Here is a 20,023-nt window from a genome sequence, read left to right as displayed (position 1 = left end):
TTAGTATTACATGTATTATTTTCTTGCATTTATTAGTATTATTATTACATGTGTTTTGATATTTGATTGTTTATTGGGCAAGGCCCCATGTAAGCCGCCCGAGTCCCTTCGGGGAGATGGGGCGGGGTATAAAAATAAAGTTATTATTATTATTATTATTGACACAACGACGTTGTATGACACAGCAAACAAGATAGATATGCTGGATTTCGTTTCACAAAACCACAAGTCGAACAATTTCCAAGTGTCTAGGACTGTGTGATGTATTTTCGGATGATGCTGCAGATCCCAGTAAGGTGGCCTTTTGCAGTTGGCAGATCGTGATTTTGTCAATGTCTATTGTTTCCAAATGCCGGCTGAGATCTTTTGGCACGGCACCCAGTGTGCCCATCACCACTGGGACCACCTGCACTGGTTTCTGCCAGAGTCTTTGAAGTTCAATCTCGAGGTCCTGAGAGCGGCTGAGTTTTTCCTGTTGTTTTTCTTCAATGCGACTGTCACCTGGGATGGCGACATCCATGATCCAAACCTTGTTCTTTTCCACAACTGTGATGTTGTTGTTATTATTATTATTATTATTATTATTATTATTATTATTATTAAAATGATACATAAGCACTTTGACATTGAAGAAGATGAGAATAATGATTTGATCAGAGTTGGACAGTCTTATCTTAAATTACTTAAATTAAACCTTGGATAAGCGAATAACTTGGATAATAAGGAGGGATTAAGTAAGGCTTGGATAAGCGAGACTCTATTCTACAAGGTAGTTAAGTGCTACCGTCAATGGGAGAGCAATTGGGGTGAAAACAGAAAGTAACGTTAGTACCTACCCATTGATTAAAAGTATCGCAGATGTATCTCTCATTTCCAGTCATTGGAGGTATTTGTGTAGCTTGCAACATGGGATCTGAATCTGAAACAAAAGGGAAACCGGTTTTAGTGCAGGACATGTATGTCGCACACAGGACACAGCTTTGAGTCTACACAGAACATGTTAACATCATAAGGTATGATGTTCAGGTATGTCATTATGAACTTAGATTTGGAAAAGTTTCATTTTGAAAACACTGCATTTAAACACATATCCTGTGTTTAATCTTTCTTCTGTGTATTTCATAGAAATAATAATAATAATAATAATAATAATAATAATAATAATAATAATAATAATAATTTATTTTTGTATCCCGCCACCATCTCCCCAAAGGGACTCAGGGCGGCTAACATGGGGCCTACAAGTTAAACAATAAAATAACAATAAAATATCAGTAACAGTATAACAGTCAAAAACAGATTCAAACACAATTATACAAATAAAGTCATAAAAACAAGATAAAAAGTTATAAAACAATTTCACCACCAAGGGATTAAAATGGGAGTCAGAACAAAGTGCATAATAGCTAGATTATTTGGTAAAGTGCCTGGACAGTACTCACCTTTATGTGGATATTCTGGGGAAAATTTGAAAACCACCACGGGAGAGCTAAGTTCATCTTCAACCTTGGAAATGAATTGGGAAGAGGGGAATAAAACTCACATTCCAAAAATACTGGGAGAAGATCTCAATGCTTCAAACAAAACAAAACAAACTCCTTAGTGAGCCTTGGGAAAAGTTATAACTCTCCAGGCAACACCATTATCCTCAACAACTCATCATGTTGATCTGAAATAGTGACCCAAAAACATTTAGATCAAATAAATCCGTAATTCCCGAAAATTGAAATGCTGCCACGAATACCGGATAATTTCTCCCATCAAGAAATGAGAAAAAGAACAACCAATTGCAGACAATGTTTATGCAGTCAAAGAAATAATGAAATTATAGAAATTATAATTCTATTCTGAACGTTATTAGGTTCCTTTCATCGGGGTATTTTAATCTAATGATTTTATCTTATATTGCTGCTATAGTCCCTCCCCCACCTTTGAAGTTGACTGAATGGCATTGGTGGTTGTTTGATATTATTATTATTGTATAAACCTTGGTTTTAACTTCTGTTTTATCATCTTCTTGTGTTTTAAACTGTCTATATTGTTAATGTATTTGCGCTGTTACTTTTGTAATATTGTGAGCCGCCCCGAGTCCCCACGGGGAGATGGTGGCGGGGTATAAATAAAGTTTTATTATTATTATTATTATTATTATTATTATTATTATTATTATACTGTATGACACAGCAAACAAGATAGATATGCTGGATTTCATATCACAAAATCACAAGTAGAACACTTCCCAAGTATCTAGGACTGTGTGATTATTATTATTATTATTATTACTATTATTATTGTATGACACAGCAAACAAGACAGATATGCTGGATTTCTTTTCACAAAATCACAAGTCGAACACTTCCCAAGTGTCTAGGACTGTGTTGTTGTTGTTATTATTATTATTATTATTATTATTATTATTATTATTATTATTATGACAGCAAACAAGATAAATATGCTGGATTTCGGTTATTATTATTATTATTATTAAATGTTAAAATGTCTCAATCATAGCTTTGCACTTTTGGCTCAGATCATTTTAGATCCCTGTTTATTTGTGCTGAGATTGATTTTTATTTTCTTTTTTCCCATTATTATTATTTTATTTAGAATTTGCCACTGTATCATGTGTGTATTTGTATGATCATTTCTTTTTACTGAAACAGCGTAACCCCCCCCCCCCCCCCAAACTTCTCTTATTAATAGCTCGTCCCACATGGAATCAATCCCGATGACATTTAAACAAGGCAGTTAACAGCATGCCAAATTATCAAAGATAATAATAATAATAATAATAATAATAATAATAATAATAATACTTTTATTTTTATACCCCGCCACCATCTCCCCAGAGGGACTTGGGGCGGCTCACAGATATAAAACAAGCATACAGTGGTATCTAATACAAAAAACACACAAATAAAATTAAAAGGCATAAAATAAAATCACAGTCATTAAAAACACATGCTAAAACTCAGCAATAATACATCATACAATGGACTGGGCAAAGAAAATTCAGCTTCGATATGGATTAAAAAGAAAACCTTACCGAGGTTTTAATGAAATCCTGGTTCTTCAAGTTTTCCAAAAGTCGTTGACTCTAAAGATTGAAAGGGAAAATTAAGAGAACGTTTTTTTCTAAGAAAGCAGAATAAACATAGTAAATTAAATGAATATATTGCACAAGATTTCCCTAGCCTAAAATGATACATTTTAATATATTGGTTTTATGGTTTCCGTCCCCTTGATCTGGTCATGTAAGTGTGATTTATTGTTATAATTGTATTGTTTTACTTCTATATATATAAAAGAGTGATGGCATCACGGCGACCCACAAAACAACAAAACTACAGGCCCCCCAACCTCGAAATTTGACAACACAACCCATCATCCACGCCTCTAGGTTGATACAACAAAAAGAAAAGAAAAATAAAGTCCTAATTAGAGAGAGAGGAATAATTGCTTTTATCCAATTGCTGCCAGTTAGAAGGCTAAGCTCCTCCAACTTGGTCTCCTAGCAACCCAATAAAAAATAATAAAAAACACTAAAAAATAATTAAAAACACTAAAAAAATTAATACAATAAAATACTATAATAACAGAAAAGAACTAAAAATAATACAAGAAAATAATAAAATATAATAAATAAAAAGATAACTTACAATAAAATTAAAAAATACAAATAACCTCAAATAAAAATTACACAACAATTTTTAACCAATACCACCACCACTTTGCCACAGCAACGCGTGGCCGGGCACAGCTAGTTGTTTAATAATGTGTATTATGTTGTTATGTAATGTTTGTTTGCTTTTATGACTGTAAACCGCCCTGAGTTCCATCCGGGAGATAGGGCGGTATATAAATAAAGTTTTATTATTATTATTATTATTATTATTATTATTATTATTATTATTATTATAGTAAATGTAATTGTCACTAGATTTATTTGGAAGGGGCCTGTCGTGGTTTCCTGGTCAGTTGCTCAAAATCTCCCAATGGTTTTGAACCATGAGCCCTCAGAGCACGACTTCAACGCTCAAAGCCATTATGTTAATGGGTTGCTGTGAGTTTTCCGAGCTGTACGGCCATTTTCCAGAAGCATTCTCTCCTGATGTTTCGCCCACATCTATGGCAGGCATTCTGACATCTACCTAGCTCAGACTTAATGTCGAGTTGCTCGAATCTAGCCCGGGTAAAAAGTTTTCTAATATATAGTGGAAGTGTAAAAAAAAGAGGTAGGTTTCCATGCCCACGTTGCATTTAAATTTAGCCAGGTGTGGAGTGGCTCATGAAGCTATCAGAAAGTACCACACAATGAAGATGGCACAAAAACCCAGGATGTGGGCAGCTTCTTACCAAGTGAGAGGCGTGCTTTATCCTTTCCACAATCCCGTTGTGTCCAAGGTATTGCAGGGAGAGCCACAGGGGCAGCGCACGGAGCTTGTCCACGGCCTGGCTGGAGGTCAGGCCTGCTGCTAAGGACTGCAAGAAGCATACATCACAGCACCATTGTCATCACCATCCATGGACATGCCTTCCATTAATTGCGTCAAGATTTGTGTATTCTGCTTCACGCCTATTATGTCAGAGTAATTTACGCAGCGCAGCAGCAGTTGAATTGAGACATCAGAGACGATGGTAAAACTATATACAAAGTTTTACTGTACAAGACAAACAGACTTGCAGACAAAGACAGGAATCTCACTCTAGGCAAACAGAACAGAACTGAACTAAACTGATGCAATCAGTAAAGCACATACACTTGTGTCTGGACACTCCCCAGTTCCAGCCACACATCAAGGACATCACAGCTTCTCAGCAATTAACTCTTTACAGACTATAGTTCACTCTGGATGATGCAATCAGTATGCAATACAAACCAAGACACACATTTCATTTAAACACTATCTATACACAAATCCCACATTAACATATTATTCAGGATGTATTACGGGACATGAAAAGAGGAGGAACGAAAAGCAACCACATGGCGCTCATCAAGTACCAGTACAGTAGAGTCTCACTTATCCAACATAAACGGGCCAGCAGAATGTTGGATAAGTGAATATGTTGGATAATAAGGAGGGATTAAGGAAAAGCCCATTAAACATCAAATTAGGTTATGATTTTACAAATTAAGCAGAAAAACATCATGTTATACAACAAATTTGACAGAAAAAGTAGTTCAATATGCAGTAATGCTATGTAGTAATTACTGTATTTACAAATTTAGCACCAAAATATTATGATGTTTTGAAAACATTGACTACAAAAATGCGTTGGATAATCCAGAACGTTGGATAAACGAGTGTTGGATAAGTGAGACTCTACTGTATATAAAGAATAATAATAATAAAAAAATAATAATAATAACTTTATTTTTATACCCCGCCCCATCTCCCCGGAGGGACTCGGAGCGGCTTACATGGGGGCCTAGCCCGACACATACAGCAATAAAACAATGAAACAAATATTCCAACAATAAAACATCAACATCAATAAAACCATCATAAGAATCAACGTACAGCATAAAATGTTAAAAACAGGAGATTAAAACACGGATCTGGGCCAAAGTGCAGAATATTTCAAAATGGGAGAAATAGTTTCACAGCCGAAGTAGTCAATAAAGTGCAAAGTAATAATGGCAAAATATCCTGTTGTTGAATGGGCAGATAGTTCGAACCTACAATAATTAATCATCAAAGGCCTTTTGGAGAGAGTCTAGTTTCCCAGGGGGCCTCTGCACATGCATGGTCAGTAATTTTTGGTTTTGGGAGAGTTTCTGTAATTCGGACCTAATTTTATAGGGTTTTGGATGGAAAGACATAGATCGGATGACTATGCCTTTTGTGGCCAAATTTGGTGTGATTTAGTCCAGTGGTTTTGCTGTTCACTCCATGGGATATATGCACATTACATTTATATATATATACTAGCTTTGCCCGGCCACGCGTTGCTGTGGCTTATACTTTCAGATTGTTGCTATTAATTACTGTCCTGATTTTAGAGATTATATTGTTCTGTAATTATTACATATTATATTTATATTCTTATATTATCTGCTTAGAACTGGATTATATGAGGCCCCTTTTACACAGCTGTATAAAATGCACACTGAAGTGGATTATATGGCAGTGTGGACTCAAGAGAATGCAGTTCAAAGCAGATAATATAAGATTATAAATGGGTTATATAGCTGTGTGGAAGGGCCTTGAGTCTACACTGCCATATAATCCAGATAATCTGTATTTTATAGGCAGTGTGGAAGAGGCCTAAGTGAGGCCTAACTCTGCCTGTCCCCTGGGGTGAGTGGGTTGCTAGGAGACCAAGTGGGTGGAGCTTAGCCTTCTAACTGGCAGCAATTGGATAAAAACAATTATTCCTCTCCCTCTAATTAGGACTTTATTTTTCTTTTCTTTTTGTTTTGTGGTAATGCTATGTAGTAATTACTGTATTTACGAATTTAGTACCAAAATATCATGATGTATTGAAAACATTGTCTACAAAAATGTGTTGGATAATCCAGAACGTTGGATAAGTGAGTGTTGGATAAGTGAGACTCTACTGTATTCTCGAGTATAAGCTGACCCAAATATAAGCCAACCAGGACCCTCACCCGAGTATAAGCCGAGCGGGGCTTTTTCAGTCTTAAAAAGAGGGCTGAAAAACTAGGCTTATCCTCAAGTATATAGATAGATGACAAAGAAAAGCATCCTAAGGAAGAGATAACATAGGTCTGTGTGTTTTTGTGCTTTTTATCACTTCTGGCTACTGGTGCTGAGTTATACCGATACTAATAAGTTACTCTGCTATACATTTGTGGGGAGGGTGGTCTTTTGTGAATAAGCCCACTCACGCAACAGACCTCTCAAGGGGACTTGGAGTAAATGGCAACATATCTTCCAAGGACAAAGGCTTACCAAAGACGGGTCCTCGTGTCTGTAAAGCGTCACTGCAGGGACTGCCGGGAGACCCAGCCAAGGCCCTAAAGTCAGCGTCATGCTGTCACATTTCGTGGCTGTCTACAGGACAGAAAGTGGTTTAGTGCTTCAGTCCACTCAAAAACAAGAAATGCTAACGATCAAGCTTCTAACTAAATAAGAAATCGCAGGGATGTTCCAACACATGGACCTCCAGATGTTGTTAAGAGTGAAGCTCCCACAAACTTTTGCTATTAATAATAATAATAATAATAATTTTATTTATGTACCCCGCCACCATCTCCCCAGAGGGACTCGGGGCGGCTTACAAATACAAAACCAACATACAATAATATCAAATACAAAAACACACAAAGAAATTTAAAAGGCATTAAAAATCACAATCATTATCATTATAATTATTGACTTTGCGGGTCGGAGTTGCAGTCCAACAAGATCCAGAAGGCCACAAATGGCCTGTCTCTGCTTCATGGAGACATAGGGAGTTTCTAGGAATTACATACCGTATATACTCGAGTATAAGCCAACCCAAATATAAGCCGAGGCACCTAATTTTACCACAAAAAACTTGGATAACTTATTGACCTGAATATAAGCCGAGGATGGGGAATTAAGCAGCTATTGGTAAATTACAAAATAAAAATAGATACCAATAAAATTACATTAATCAGGGCATCAGTAGGTTAAATAATATATATATATAAATACAGTAGAGTCTCACTTATCCAACATAAACGGGCCGGCAGAACGTTGGATATGTCTTTTTCTTTTATTTTATTTTATCTTCTACAGTAGAGTCTCACTTATCCAACATAAACGGGCCGGCAAAAGTTTGGATAAGCGAATATGTTGGATAATAAGGAGGGATTAAGGAAAAGCCTATTAAACATCAAATTAGGTTATAATTTTACAAATTAAGCACCAAAACATCATGTTATACAACAAATTTGACAGAAAAAGTAGTTCACTACTCAGTAATGCTATGTAGTATTACTGTATTTACAAATTTAGCACCAAAATGTCATGATGTATTGAAAACATTGACTACAAAAATGGCTTGGATAATCCAGAACATTGGATAAACGAGTGTTGGATAAGTGAGACTCTACTGTCTGTATATATATATATGTGTGTGTGTGTGTGTGTGTAGATATATAGGTACATGGATCTATATGTATATAGCATTTGCAAAGACCTGCAAACATATGAGGAGAAAATTCACATATAAAATTAATGTACATAGATAGATACAGATATATATACGTACATAGGGATTGCAAATGCATACAGAAGGTTAATTATATATCTATAGGAGTAGTTAACAAATATTTCAGAGGAAAATGTTTTTATAAGATTAATGGATATATATATTTTTTTCTTCCTGACTTGCAAGGGCGACATTCCCTTTTCAAAACATTCCCTTGGTTAAGAGCAAGGGAGGCTTTGGAAAACAAACTGATAAGGGACGGTAAGAGAGAAATATCTCATATATTGCAGGCAATGGCCTCCAGGTTCTGTTGCCCGACCCCATTATAAGCTTAGGGAGGCTTTTTCAGCTCAAAAAAAGGGCTGAAAAACTCGGCTTATCTTCGAGTATATACGGTAACGTCTATCTAAAAAGCATAAAGGCCCAATAAAGAGGCAGACAGAAGTACATGTCCCTTTTTCTAGAAGTAACTCTGAACTTTTTCTCTTTTTTTTTTTTTTAAAAAAAAACCTTTTCTTTTCTTTTTGGTTTTTGCTCTTTACTTTCCCCCCACTATTTCTACACAATTGTTTTCCTCACTTTCACTGTAATTATAGATAAAAGCACAATAAAAATTTATATATATATATATATATATATATATATATATATATATATATATATAAAGAATTTCACGGCAAATGCCGGGATGGAAACATAGAGCCGTACCAGTACAGATGAAGAGACGTAGCCCAAAGCCAAGGTGGCCAAGTTTACCCTGAGGAAAAACACAAACACATTATTAATATTCACAACTTTTTCTTCTGCTAAATGCAACATCTTGGTTTCAAGGCTTTTGTTTCAAAATTTTCCAAACATATGTTTAGGAGAGTCGGCTTTTGGAAGTTTACTTTCAAGGTGTCTGCAACAGAAAGAAAAAATCCAGAATAAAAACGAATTTCTATGTTAATCTAGTTTTAAGAGGTAGGACTAACTACAAGGTCAATGTAAAGATTTTTCCCCTGACAACTCCCGACTCTGGGGGTTGGTGCTCATATCAATTTCCAAGCCGAAGAGCCGGCGTTGTCCATAGACACCTCCAAGATCATGTTGCCATTGGCATGACTGCATGGAATGCTGCTACCTTTCTGCTGTAGTGGTACCTATTGATCTACTCACATTTGTATGTTTTCGAACTGTTAGTTTGGCAGAAGCTGGGGCTAACAGCGAGTGCTCATCCCGCTCCCCAGATTAAAACCGCCGACCTTTTGGTCAGCTAGTTCAGCAGCTCAGTGGTTTAACATGCTGCACCACCAGGGGCCTCCAATATGTTATTACTAATATATATATATATATATATTACTACTACTGAATTAGATAAACATATTATTACACTATATTATTGCTATATTACATATATGTTACAATATATTATTACTATATATATAATTGCATTACGACTATATTGTGTGTGTGTGTGTGTGTGTGTGTATATATATATATATATATATAAAATCACTACTATATATATCATTACAATATATTATTCCTATATTATTTATATATTATTGTATCATTACGACTGTATTGTGTATATATATTACAATATATGATTACTATTATAGATATATAATCCATATATATAAAAGAGTGATGGCATCACGGCGACCCACAAAACAACAAAACTACAGGCCCCCCAACCTCAAAATTTGACAACACAACCCATCATCCACGCCTCTAGGTTGATACAACAAAAAGAAAAGAAAAATAAAGTCCTAATTAGAGGGAGAGGAATAATTGCTTTTATCCAATTGCTGCCAGTTAGAAGGCTAAGCTCCTCCAACTTGGTCTCCTAGCAACCCAATAAAAAATAATTAAAAACACTAAAAGATGAATACAATAAAATACTATAAAAACAGAAAATAACTAAAATGATACAAGAAAATAATAAAATATAATAAATAAAAAGATAACTTACAATAAAATTAATTAAAAAAATACAAATGTCAAATAAAAATTACACAACAATTTTTAACCAATACCACCACCACTTTTCCACAGCAACGCGTGGCCGGGCACAGCTAGTTACAATATATAATTATTCCTATATTATCAAATATGCCCAAGGGCTTTAGCTTGGCAAATGCCATTACTGAGGGATGGCATTATAGGAAGAAGACTACACATCAGCGCTCCTCAATAATAATAATAATAATAATAATAATAATAATAATAATAATAATAATAATAATAATAATTTTATTTTTATACCCCGCCACCACCTCCCCAGAGGGACTCGGGGAGGTTCACAGATACAAAACAAGCATACAGTGGTATCAAATACAAAAAAACACACAAATAAAATTAAAAGGCATAAAATAAAATCACAGTCATTATAAAACACATGATACTCAACAGCAGTGCATTTCCTTTTCAATACCTTCAACCGACCATTTCTCTTTATACTGTTCCCACACACACAGAAGCACACATGACCATTACCACATTACATGAAAATTAAGAACTGGCGTGTACCCTTCTACATGTAGCCACATACTATGCTGCTCACAGAGTTCTTTCAATCGGCCCAGTTTGTCAGTATGGCCTGCTCCTGGCGTACCTGTATTGAAAGAAAACCAACAACTTAGGTATTGTTAAGTAAATACCATATATACTTGAATATAAGCCGACCCGAATATAAGCTGAGGCATCTAATTGTACCACAAAAAAACTAGGAAAACATTGACTCCAGTATAAGTCGAGGGTGGCAAATTTCAGAAATAATAATAGATACCAAAAAACGACATTAATTGAGGCATCAGTAGGTTAAATGTTTTTGAATATTTACATCAAGCTCAAATTTAAGATAAGACTGTCCAACTCTGATCCAATCATGATTCTCATCTTCTTCAATGTCAATGTGCTTATGTATCCTTTTAATAATAACAGAGTAAAATAATACATATAATAATAATAAATAAAGGAAAATAATACATGTAATAATAAATAGTAGAATAATAAATGTAGTAATAATAATAAGTTCAGAGTGAAATAATAAATGTAGTAATATTAAAAATAGAATAGAATAAATGTAATACAGTAGAATCTCACTTATCCAAGCTAAACGGGCCGGCAGAAGCTTGGATAAGTGAATATCTTGGATAATAAGGAGGGATTAAGGAAAAGCCTATTCAACATCAAATTAGGTTACGATTTTACAAATTAAGCACCAAAACATCATGTTATATAACAAATTTGACCGAAAAAGTAGTTCAATACGCAGTAATGTTATGTTGTAATTACTGTATTTACGAATTTAGCACCAAAATATCACAATATATTAAAAACATTGACTACAAAAATGGCTTGGATAATCCAGAAGCTTGGATAAGTGAGGCTTGGATAAGTGAGACTCTACTGTAGTAGCAACAATAATAGAGAAAAATAATAAATGTAATAATACCAATAATAATAGAGAAAAATAATAAATGTACCATATATTCTCGAGTATAAGCTGACCCAAATATAAGCCAACCAGGATCCTCACCCGAGTATAAGCCGAGGGGGGCTTTTTTAGTACTAAAAAAAGGGCTGAAAAACTAGGCTTATACTCGAGTATATACAGTGATTAAAATATTGTTCGTTAGAGGTTGCACAACGATCTATCTCCTTGCTGCCTTTCTCTCATCTCCAGCGTAACTTGCTATAAGGCAAAGGTAAAGGTTTTCCCCTGACATTAAATCCAGTCATGTCTGATTCTGGTTGGCTGCTGCTCATCTCCATTTCTAAGCCAAAGAGCCGGTGTTGTCCTTAGACACCTCCAATATCATGTGGCCGGCATGACTGTATGGAGTGCTGTTACCTTCCCACCGGAGCAGTACCTATTGATCCACTCACATTTTGCATGTTTTCGAACTGCTAGGTTGGCAGAAGCTGGGGCTAACAGCGGGCGCTCATTCCGCTCCTGGGATTTGAACCTGCAACCTTTCGGTCTGCAAGTTCAGCAGCTCAGCGATTTAACACACTGCGCCACCAGGGCCTCCACACACACACACACACACACACACACACTCACACACATATATATTTAAAATAGAGGAATGATCATATATTGTTATATATATAATTTTGTAATACTAATGTAATAGTAATCCTATATTGTAATATATAAATATAGTCATAATGCTGTAATAATAATATAGGAATAATATATTGTAATATATATACAGTAATAGTAATCATATATTGCAATAGATATACGCAATATACCGGTAGTCATAATATTGCAATAGATATAAGCAATATACCGGTAGTCATAATAATGCAATTTTATTTATATATATATATATATATATATATATATATATATATATATATTAGTAATCATATATTGTAATAGATATAAGCAATATACCGGTAGTCATAATAATGCGCATATATATATATATATATATATATATATAATAGTAATCATATATTGTAATAGATATAAGCAATATACCGGTAGTCATAATAATGCAATTATATATATATATATATATAGTAATCATATATTGAAATAGATATACACAATATAGTCATAATAATGCAATTATATATAAATAATTCAGACCGCGAGGAGGTCCATTGATAGAGGCTTCTGGGACATGGCCAGACAGCCCGGAAAACTCACAGCAACCCATTAGAATATTTTAACTCATTAATTCACATTCATTCACAATTATAATGTGAGGGGTCCTTGGGCGCGGAGAGGTCGAAATAGGCTACATACCAGCATTGGCCACTAGTAATATTGGCAGCTTCCCGGATTCAATGTCCTCTTTAATCAGTCTATCCAATAAAGCAACATCCTGTTATCAAACAGAAGGGAAATTATTTGTAGATGCAAAAAAAGACTAGACAAGGTGCCTCTTTGGTTTTCTAAAGAAAAATCAAGCTTACCATTTGATGCTGAGAACCAAACATAGTGTTGCAAGGCACATGACACATACAGGAGAGGGGTAAGCCCAGCTGAGGAGAAAAGAGAGGCACAAATGTTAATTCTAACTCGATTTGTCGATTTCAGGAATGCATTTTACATTTGTCTATTTAAATATACACACAGACTGAGGGGCGAGCAGCCCGTCAACTGGGTTCTCTTTTGGTCCACATTTTGTAGACACTTTTAATTTTATTTAATTTTATTGGATTGTTTCTGTTTTATTCTCATTTCGATCCTTAATCCTTTTGCTTTAAGTTTACTGTTGTTACTGCACATTATCCTGTATTATTTATTTATTTATTATTTATTTATTTATTTATTATTTATTACTGACATTTATATCCCGCCCTTCTCAACCCGAAGGGGACTCAGGGTGGCATATTATATTATTCATATAGCACAATATAAGCATATATATATATACACACACACACACACATATACACAATACAATATAATAATACAAATAATACAAATATATATACACACTATTATAGGGAGACTCAAATGCTTATTTTGAGTCAATTTAAAATAAATTTGGTGACTTATTTTAAGGTAGTCTGTCTCCTGATGAGGAACAGATAATCTGTGATTGTAATTCACAGGGTGACTGCAGTTTAGAGCAGTAAAGAAAGAAGTGACATTTTAAGAAGTCTGAAACACCTCATTCTAGCTTTGCAACTGTTAACCAAAGTGCCTCTAAAGAGAAAGTTACTGTAACTATTAAGCTTTGTGCCAGAATAAACGTGTTATTGTTCTTTTAAACATCGCAGCTTCTGTCATATATATATATTACCATCAAACCAAACAAGAAGAAAGAAGAAAAACAAAAATTAAAAGGTCTCCTCTCTAAGTAGCTAGTGGCTATATCTTCCCATAGTGGTGGCAAGCGTGGATAATCCCCTTTACATCTGGTGGCCGCATTATAAACATCTTTACAATTGGTGGCAGCAGTTATAATATAAAAATATAAATTAAATAAACATCCGACGTCTCTTCTCCGCAATTATAAATCTATATATATAAAAGGGTAATGAAATTTCGGCCTAGGACAAAACAACAAAACTACACATCCCAGAAACACTAAACTTGGCAGCACAACCCCTCATCCATGCCTCTACCTTCATACAACAAAAAGAAAAGAAAAATAAAGTCCTAATTAGAGGGAGAGGAAGAATTGTTTTTATCCAATTGCTGCCAGTTAGAAGGCTAAGCTCCACCCACTTGGTCTCCTAGCAACCCACTCACCCCAGGGGACAGGCAGAGTTAGGCCTCACTTAGGCCTCTTCCACACTGCCTATAAAATACAAATTATCAGATTTTAACTGGATTATATGGCAGTGTAGACTCAAGGCCCTTCCACATAGCTATAGAACCCATTTATAATGGACTTAATGTCTGGGGAAAACCTTTACCCTTGACCTTAACTACCACCAATTCCTCAATACTTTATTTCCCATACCACCAGACTTCGCCACAGCAACGCGTGGCCGGGCACAGCTAGTATAATATATAATAATTACTGTGGTATAATAATACAGAACAATAAAAACTCTAAAATCAGGGCAGTAAATAAAGAACAACACTGTAAAACAGGGGAATTCCAGACAGGAAACAATCAGGGCCAGCTAACACCTCCCAACAAAATAAATAAACAAACAGACCAGGGGTCCCCAAACAAAGGCCCAGGCTGGATGTAGCCCTCCAAGGCTGTTTAACCAGCCCATGCCCTAGGCATCATGTATTAGTATTTTCAAGCTTTGAAGATGAGAACCAAAACATTCCATTTTACCTGGTTGCAAAGAGACTGGCCTAATCCAGACCTGGCTGCAGAACTAACGTATATCACTGGCTGTTTGGAATATAGCACATTAAAGCCTTCGGTCGTATAGTCTTCATAGCGAGAATGGATAACGAGTCTGCAGATTTTTAGAACGCCCTCACGGTCATCTTCATGGTAATATGCTGAGCCGTTTTCAAATCTGTAATATCAAATAATTAAATATTAACCTTATGAGGAGATGCTAGCACACATGCATTGCGTCACAGCAGCAGATATTTTGTCATATCCAACATAAATGGGCCAGCAGAAAGTTGGATAACCAAAGATGTTGGATAATAAGAAGGGATTAAGGAAAAGCTTGTTAAATGTCAAATTACGTTATGATTTTACAAATTAAGCACCAAAACATCATCTTTTACAACAAATCGACAGAAAAAGCAGTTCAGTACACTGTAACGTTATGTAGTAATTCGCGTATTTACAAGTTTAGCACCAAAACATCGCAATGTTTAGAAAACATTGACTACAAAAACACTGACTACTAAAAGGCAGACTGCGCTGGATAATCCAGAACGTTGGATAAGTGAAGGTTGGATGAGCGAGACTCAACTGTACATATGCACAAACTACAGTAATTAACAAACCTATTGCTCTTGATATATCTTAAATCCAGAACAAATATGGCAGAAGTGCCACTGCTTTGCTTTTTGATTACATGCATGTCTGCCTGCACACACACACATATGGTGGTTTTAAATCAGGGGTCCCCAAACTAAGGCCCGGGGGCCGGCCCCTGCCCTCAGTTTTATAATATAATATTTTTATATCAGTTTTAATAATATAATATTGTATATACATATAATATTGATAGTAATATTATAATGTAATACAATGTAATACTAATAATACCATATAATAATATTAATTATATATTCTATATTACATGTAATATTACTAATAATATTACAGTATAGTGGTATCATTCAATATAGTAATATATAATGCTAACATTGTTCTATGCTACTAATATAATATATTGTATATAGATATAAATTGTAAGCCGCTCTGAGTCCCCTTCGGGGTGAGAAGGACAGGATATAAATGTAGTAAATAAATAATAAATAAATAAATAATTTTTTGACTTAGGCTCGCCCAAAATCTGAAATGACTTGAAGGCACACAACAACAATAATACCAATTAACTTGACTATCTTGTTGGCCAGAAGCAGGTTCACATTTCCCATTGAAATCCTGATTGGTTTGAGTTGGTTAAAATTGTTTTTATTTTTAAATACAGTAGAGTCTCACTTATCCAACACTCGCTTATCCAACGTTCTGGATTATCCAACGCATTTTTGTAGTCAATGTTTTCAATATATCGTGATATTTTGGTGCTAAATTCATAAATACAGTAATTACTACATAGCATAACTGCCTATTGAACTACTTTTTCTGCCAAATTTGTTGTCTAACATGATGTTTTAGTGCTTCATTGGTAAAATCATAACCTAATTTGATGTTTAATAGGCTTTTCTTTAATGCCTCCTTATTATCCAACATATTCGCTTATCCAACATTCTGCCGGCCCGTTTATGTTGGATAAGTGAGACTCTACTGTATTGTATTTTTCTTTTGTTGTTTTGTTGTTGTTGTTGTTGTTATTTTTGCACTACAGATAAGACATATGCAGTGTGCATAGGAATTTGTTCGGGGTTTTTTTCAAATGATAATTCGGCCCCTCAACAGTCTGAAGGATTGTGGACCAGCCCTCTGCTTTAAAAGTTTGAGGACCCCTGTTTTAAATCATTTGCAAGCCTCCTTGAGTCGCACGTGTTGAGAAATGGAGGCGGGGGAAAGAAGAGCAGAAGACATGAAAACGGCCAGATACCTGAAGAGCCTGCAAAGCCACAAAGTCGTGTCAGAAAGGATCCTGGTTGTAAGTTTTCTCAGCCTCTCTCTGTCCAGCACTGAAATGTAAGCTGCCAGGCTGTGTCCCAAAAGAGCCATGTGACCCTTTTCGCCAACGTTCTGAAGCCTACAAGCCAGAAATTACAACCAACAAAATCATCATCAATACATTAAAATTACCACCAGTAATCTATACATGCATCAATTATTCTTATTTAACAAGTACCGGTAAGACTGTAGTGATTCTTCGTCCTCATCTCCATGCATAAGGTTCTGAACCAACTGCAGAATGCTTACCATGTCTTGCCCGCTGGAGAGACAGAGAAAGAAGGAAGTAAAAACAAGATTATTGGAAATAAGGTCAGTTGAATATACCGTATATACTCAAAGATAAGCCGAGTTTTTCAGCCCTTATTTATGAGCTGAAAAAAGCCTCCCCTGGCTTATATTCGGGTCAAAGTCTGGAGGCCACAGTATGTTTTCTTTTCCAAAACCTCCCTCCTCGGCTTCTCCTCCCAGGCTGGAATTATCTTATATTTTTTGAGAGAGAGACAGAGAAGAAGCAAATGTTTTCAAAAGCGAAAGGAGAGTGTGAGAGAAACCCTTGCAAGCCAGATTGCATGGGCAGAAGGGGAAGAAAAAAAGATATTCTTGCAAATTTGCACGATTCATTGCTATTATTATTATTATTATTATTATTATTATTATTATTATTATTATTATCACTACTATTATTGCAAGAACATTTGAGTCCAAAGGGAGGGAAGGAGGGGAAAGAGAGCGACAGAAGGTGTGTATTTCTTTTTATTCCTAAGGAAACAAAAACAAGGTGGGCTTTTTTGGGAGGGGGAGAGAAGTTTTAAAAAGCCTTTTCTGGCTCCTTTTAGAGTTTGAAAAAGAGAGAAAGAAAAGAGGTGGGAAAGGGCAGGAGAAAAGAGGACAACGTTGTTTTTAGGGGGGCTTTGCTTGCCTTTCTTCCTTGGGCGATAATAATAGAATAGGATAATAAATGTAATAATAATAATAGAGTAAAACAATAAATGTAAAAATACCAATAATAATAGAGAAAAATAATAAATGTACCATATATACTTGAGTATAAGCCGACCTGAATATAAGCCAACCAGGACCCTCATCCAAGTATAAGCCGAGGGGGGCTTTTTCAGTCCTAAAAATCATAGAATCATAGAATAGTAGAGTTGGAAGAGACCTCATGGGCCATCCAGTCCAACCCCATTCTGCCAAGAAGCAGGAAATCACATTCAAAGCACCCCCGACAGATGGCCATCCAGCCTCTGCTTAAAAGCCTCCAAAGAAGGGGCCTCCACCACAGTCCGGGGCAGAGAAAAAACTCAGCTTATACTTGCGTAAATACAGTAATTATAAGGGATAGGTAAAACTTGTGCATCAGAGTATCATAGGGCCAGGGAGTGGATAAAGTGCAAAGCATGGGCTTAGTTGACACTCATACATACAGCTAATACATGTAGCTGCCTTATCAAACCAATATTTTATTTAGCCCAGGACTTGCCACAATTACATTACTTTCATATGATTATGATATGCATGAGAGCATCAGGCCTGCACATTTCGCCTTGTGCAGCAAAGAAGACTTTCCAAACTTCTGCATTACCCAAACTAGTGTTCAAGTTGTTGTATGGTGTTTCTGACCATTGACTGTTTTGCACACATGTTGGAAACCGCCCTGAGTCCTCTCGAGGAGATGGAGCGGTATATAAATAAAGTTTTATTATTATATAGTCTCTCATACTGCATTGAGTGACAAAATGCAGTGAATACTAATTATACTCATAGTTATGCTGAAAGTAGAAGGAAAAGAGCAATAAGAAGGATTGTTGTGGTTTTGCACATGTTGCCCTTAAGCATAATTCATGCTGGAAAAATGGTCATTGTCTAATTGCTAACAAGTCAAAGATTTCGAGCAGAATGGTTTTCATAGTTCTAATGGCCAAGATCCAGAAACATGAGGAACCAAATCTGGAAACATCTGAGTGCAAAACATTGCTCTAGCAATTGAATTAGTCTTGTCATAGATCAAGATCACATTTGACTTCCGAAAACTAAAAAAGCGATCAACTTATAGGAAAAAAGAAAATGAAAAACAGGGATCCATGACTATATCACCCACCTGCCTTGAAGTGGACCAGGAATATCTTTTCTTGTATACTTTTTTTCATGTTCTTCCTCCACTTTCCTAATTTTAAACATACAACCATGTGAGTAATTTACATGTTATTGATGCAAACAACATTTCCACTCTATCTTGATTTAGAAAGAATAATATCCATATGCAAGCAGCTGAATGACATTTGAAATATTGACTATGATCTCGTTTCATGATTCATTCACAGATTTCAAAAAATACTTAGCATTGTAACTTAGTAATGCAACCATTACAATTTTCAAATATGCTTTCGGCAGATGAGAATTTGAAATTTTTATTTATTTATTTATTTAATACATTTATATCCCGCCCTTCTCACCCCGAAGGGGACTCAGAGCAGCTTACAAATTAAATTTACATACAATATTATATAATTAGCATAGCACAATACTGGTAATAAATTACCATATTGTACTATATCTATATATTGTAATATTAATAATAATATTGCATGTAATGTATAATTTATAATTAATATTATTATATTGCATTATTAGTATTATATTGTATTACAAAATAATATTCTTAATATTATGTGCATATACAATTGCCATTTATGTAAATTCTTTTGATTCAATGAGTCCACTTTAGTTGGGACTAACAAATGGGTTTAGGTCAAAATTTCCGGTAAAAGCCAAAGTCCAGGCCTACAAAGTTTATAGAACTGGAAATGCAAGGCTGACGGTAAACAGGGTAACATATGGTTGGAAATATTTAACTGAAAGTTGAATGATCCCACTAGTGTTTTATTTGCTTCTACTTTAACTGTTATAATAAATATTGCATATAATGTAAATTATCCCTTCATGTGCCGTGTCAAAACTCTGCTTTACTCACAGCTACAACCTGCAAACTATCCCTGTCTTTAGAAAAGGATTAAGATAGAAAAGCTCTCTTTGTACTGCAACGTACTATTTAAGCTTTGTTTGTTTTCTTAAAGATAAAGCAACTTTGGAATGAATGCCTTTTCTCAAAACATTGTCTGACTATGAATGCCAATCACTGAGAATTGGCACAGCTTTGCCTGTATATCTCTGCC

The 20,023-nt window shown here is 35.2% G+C and overlaps 1 protein-coding gene across 1 annotated transcript in view; it reads right to left on the bottom strand.

Annotated features, from left to right (window-relative positions):
- pdxdc1 (pyridoxal dependent decarboxylase domain containing 1) overlaps positions 1-20,023 on the bottom strand; it is a 39,089-nt gene that overhangs the window by 11,932 nt on the left and 7,134 nt on the right. The window contains exons 3-15 of the mRNA XM_062964310.1: positions 18,949-19,014; positions 17,026-17,109; positions 16,780-16,926; positions 14,901-15,090; positions 13,069-13,137; positions 12,899-12,977; positions 10,663-10,747; positions 8,857-8,905; positions 6,921-7,022; positions 4,357-4,482; positions 3,047-3,097; positions 1,443-1,506; positions 837-919 (exon numbers count right to left, since the gene is read on the bottom strand). Of these exons, the coding sequence (XP_062820380.1) occupies positions 837-919; positions 1,443-1,506; positions 3,047-3,097; positions 4,357-4,482; positions 6,921-7,022; positions 8,857-8,905; positions 10,663-10,747; positions 12,899-12,977; positions 13,069-13,137; positions 14,901-15,090; positions 16,780-16,926; positions 17,026-17,109; positions 18,949-19,014 (1,195 nt within the window). The remainder of the gene's footprint in view (positions 1-836; positions 920-1,442; positions 1,507-3,046; positions 3,098-4,356; positions 4,483-6,920; positions 7,023-8,856; positions 8,906-10,662; positions 10,748-12,898; positions 12,978-13,068; positions 13,138-14,900; positions 15,091-16,779; positions 16,927-17,025; positions 17,110-18,948; positions 19,015-20,023) is intronic.

This window comes from Anolis carolinensis, unplaced genomic scaffold (assembly GCF_035594765.1).
Source record: "Anolis carolinensis isolate JA03-04 unplaced genomic scaffold, rAnoCar3.1.pri scaffold_13, whole genome shotgun sequence".
Classification (NCBI taxonomy): domain Eukaryota; kingdom Metazoa; phylum Chordata; class Lepidosauria; order Squamata; family Dactyloidae; genus Anolis; species Anolis carolinensis.
Note: the sequence above shows the minus strand (reverse complement) of the source record. Positions and strands in the feature narration are given on the sequence as shown.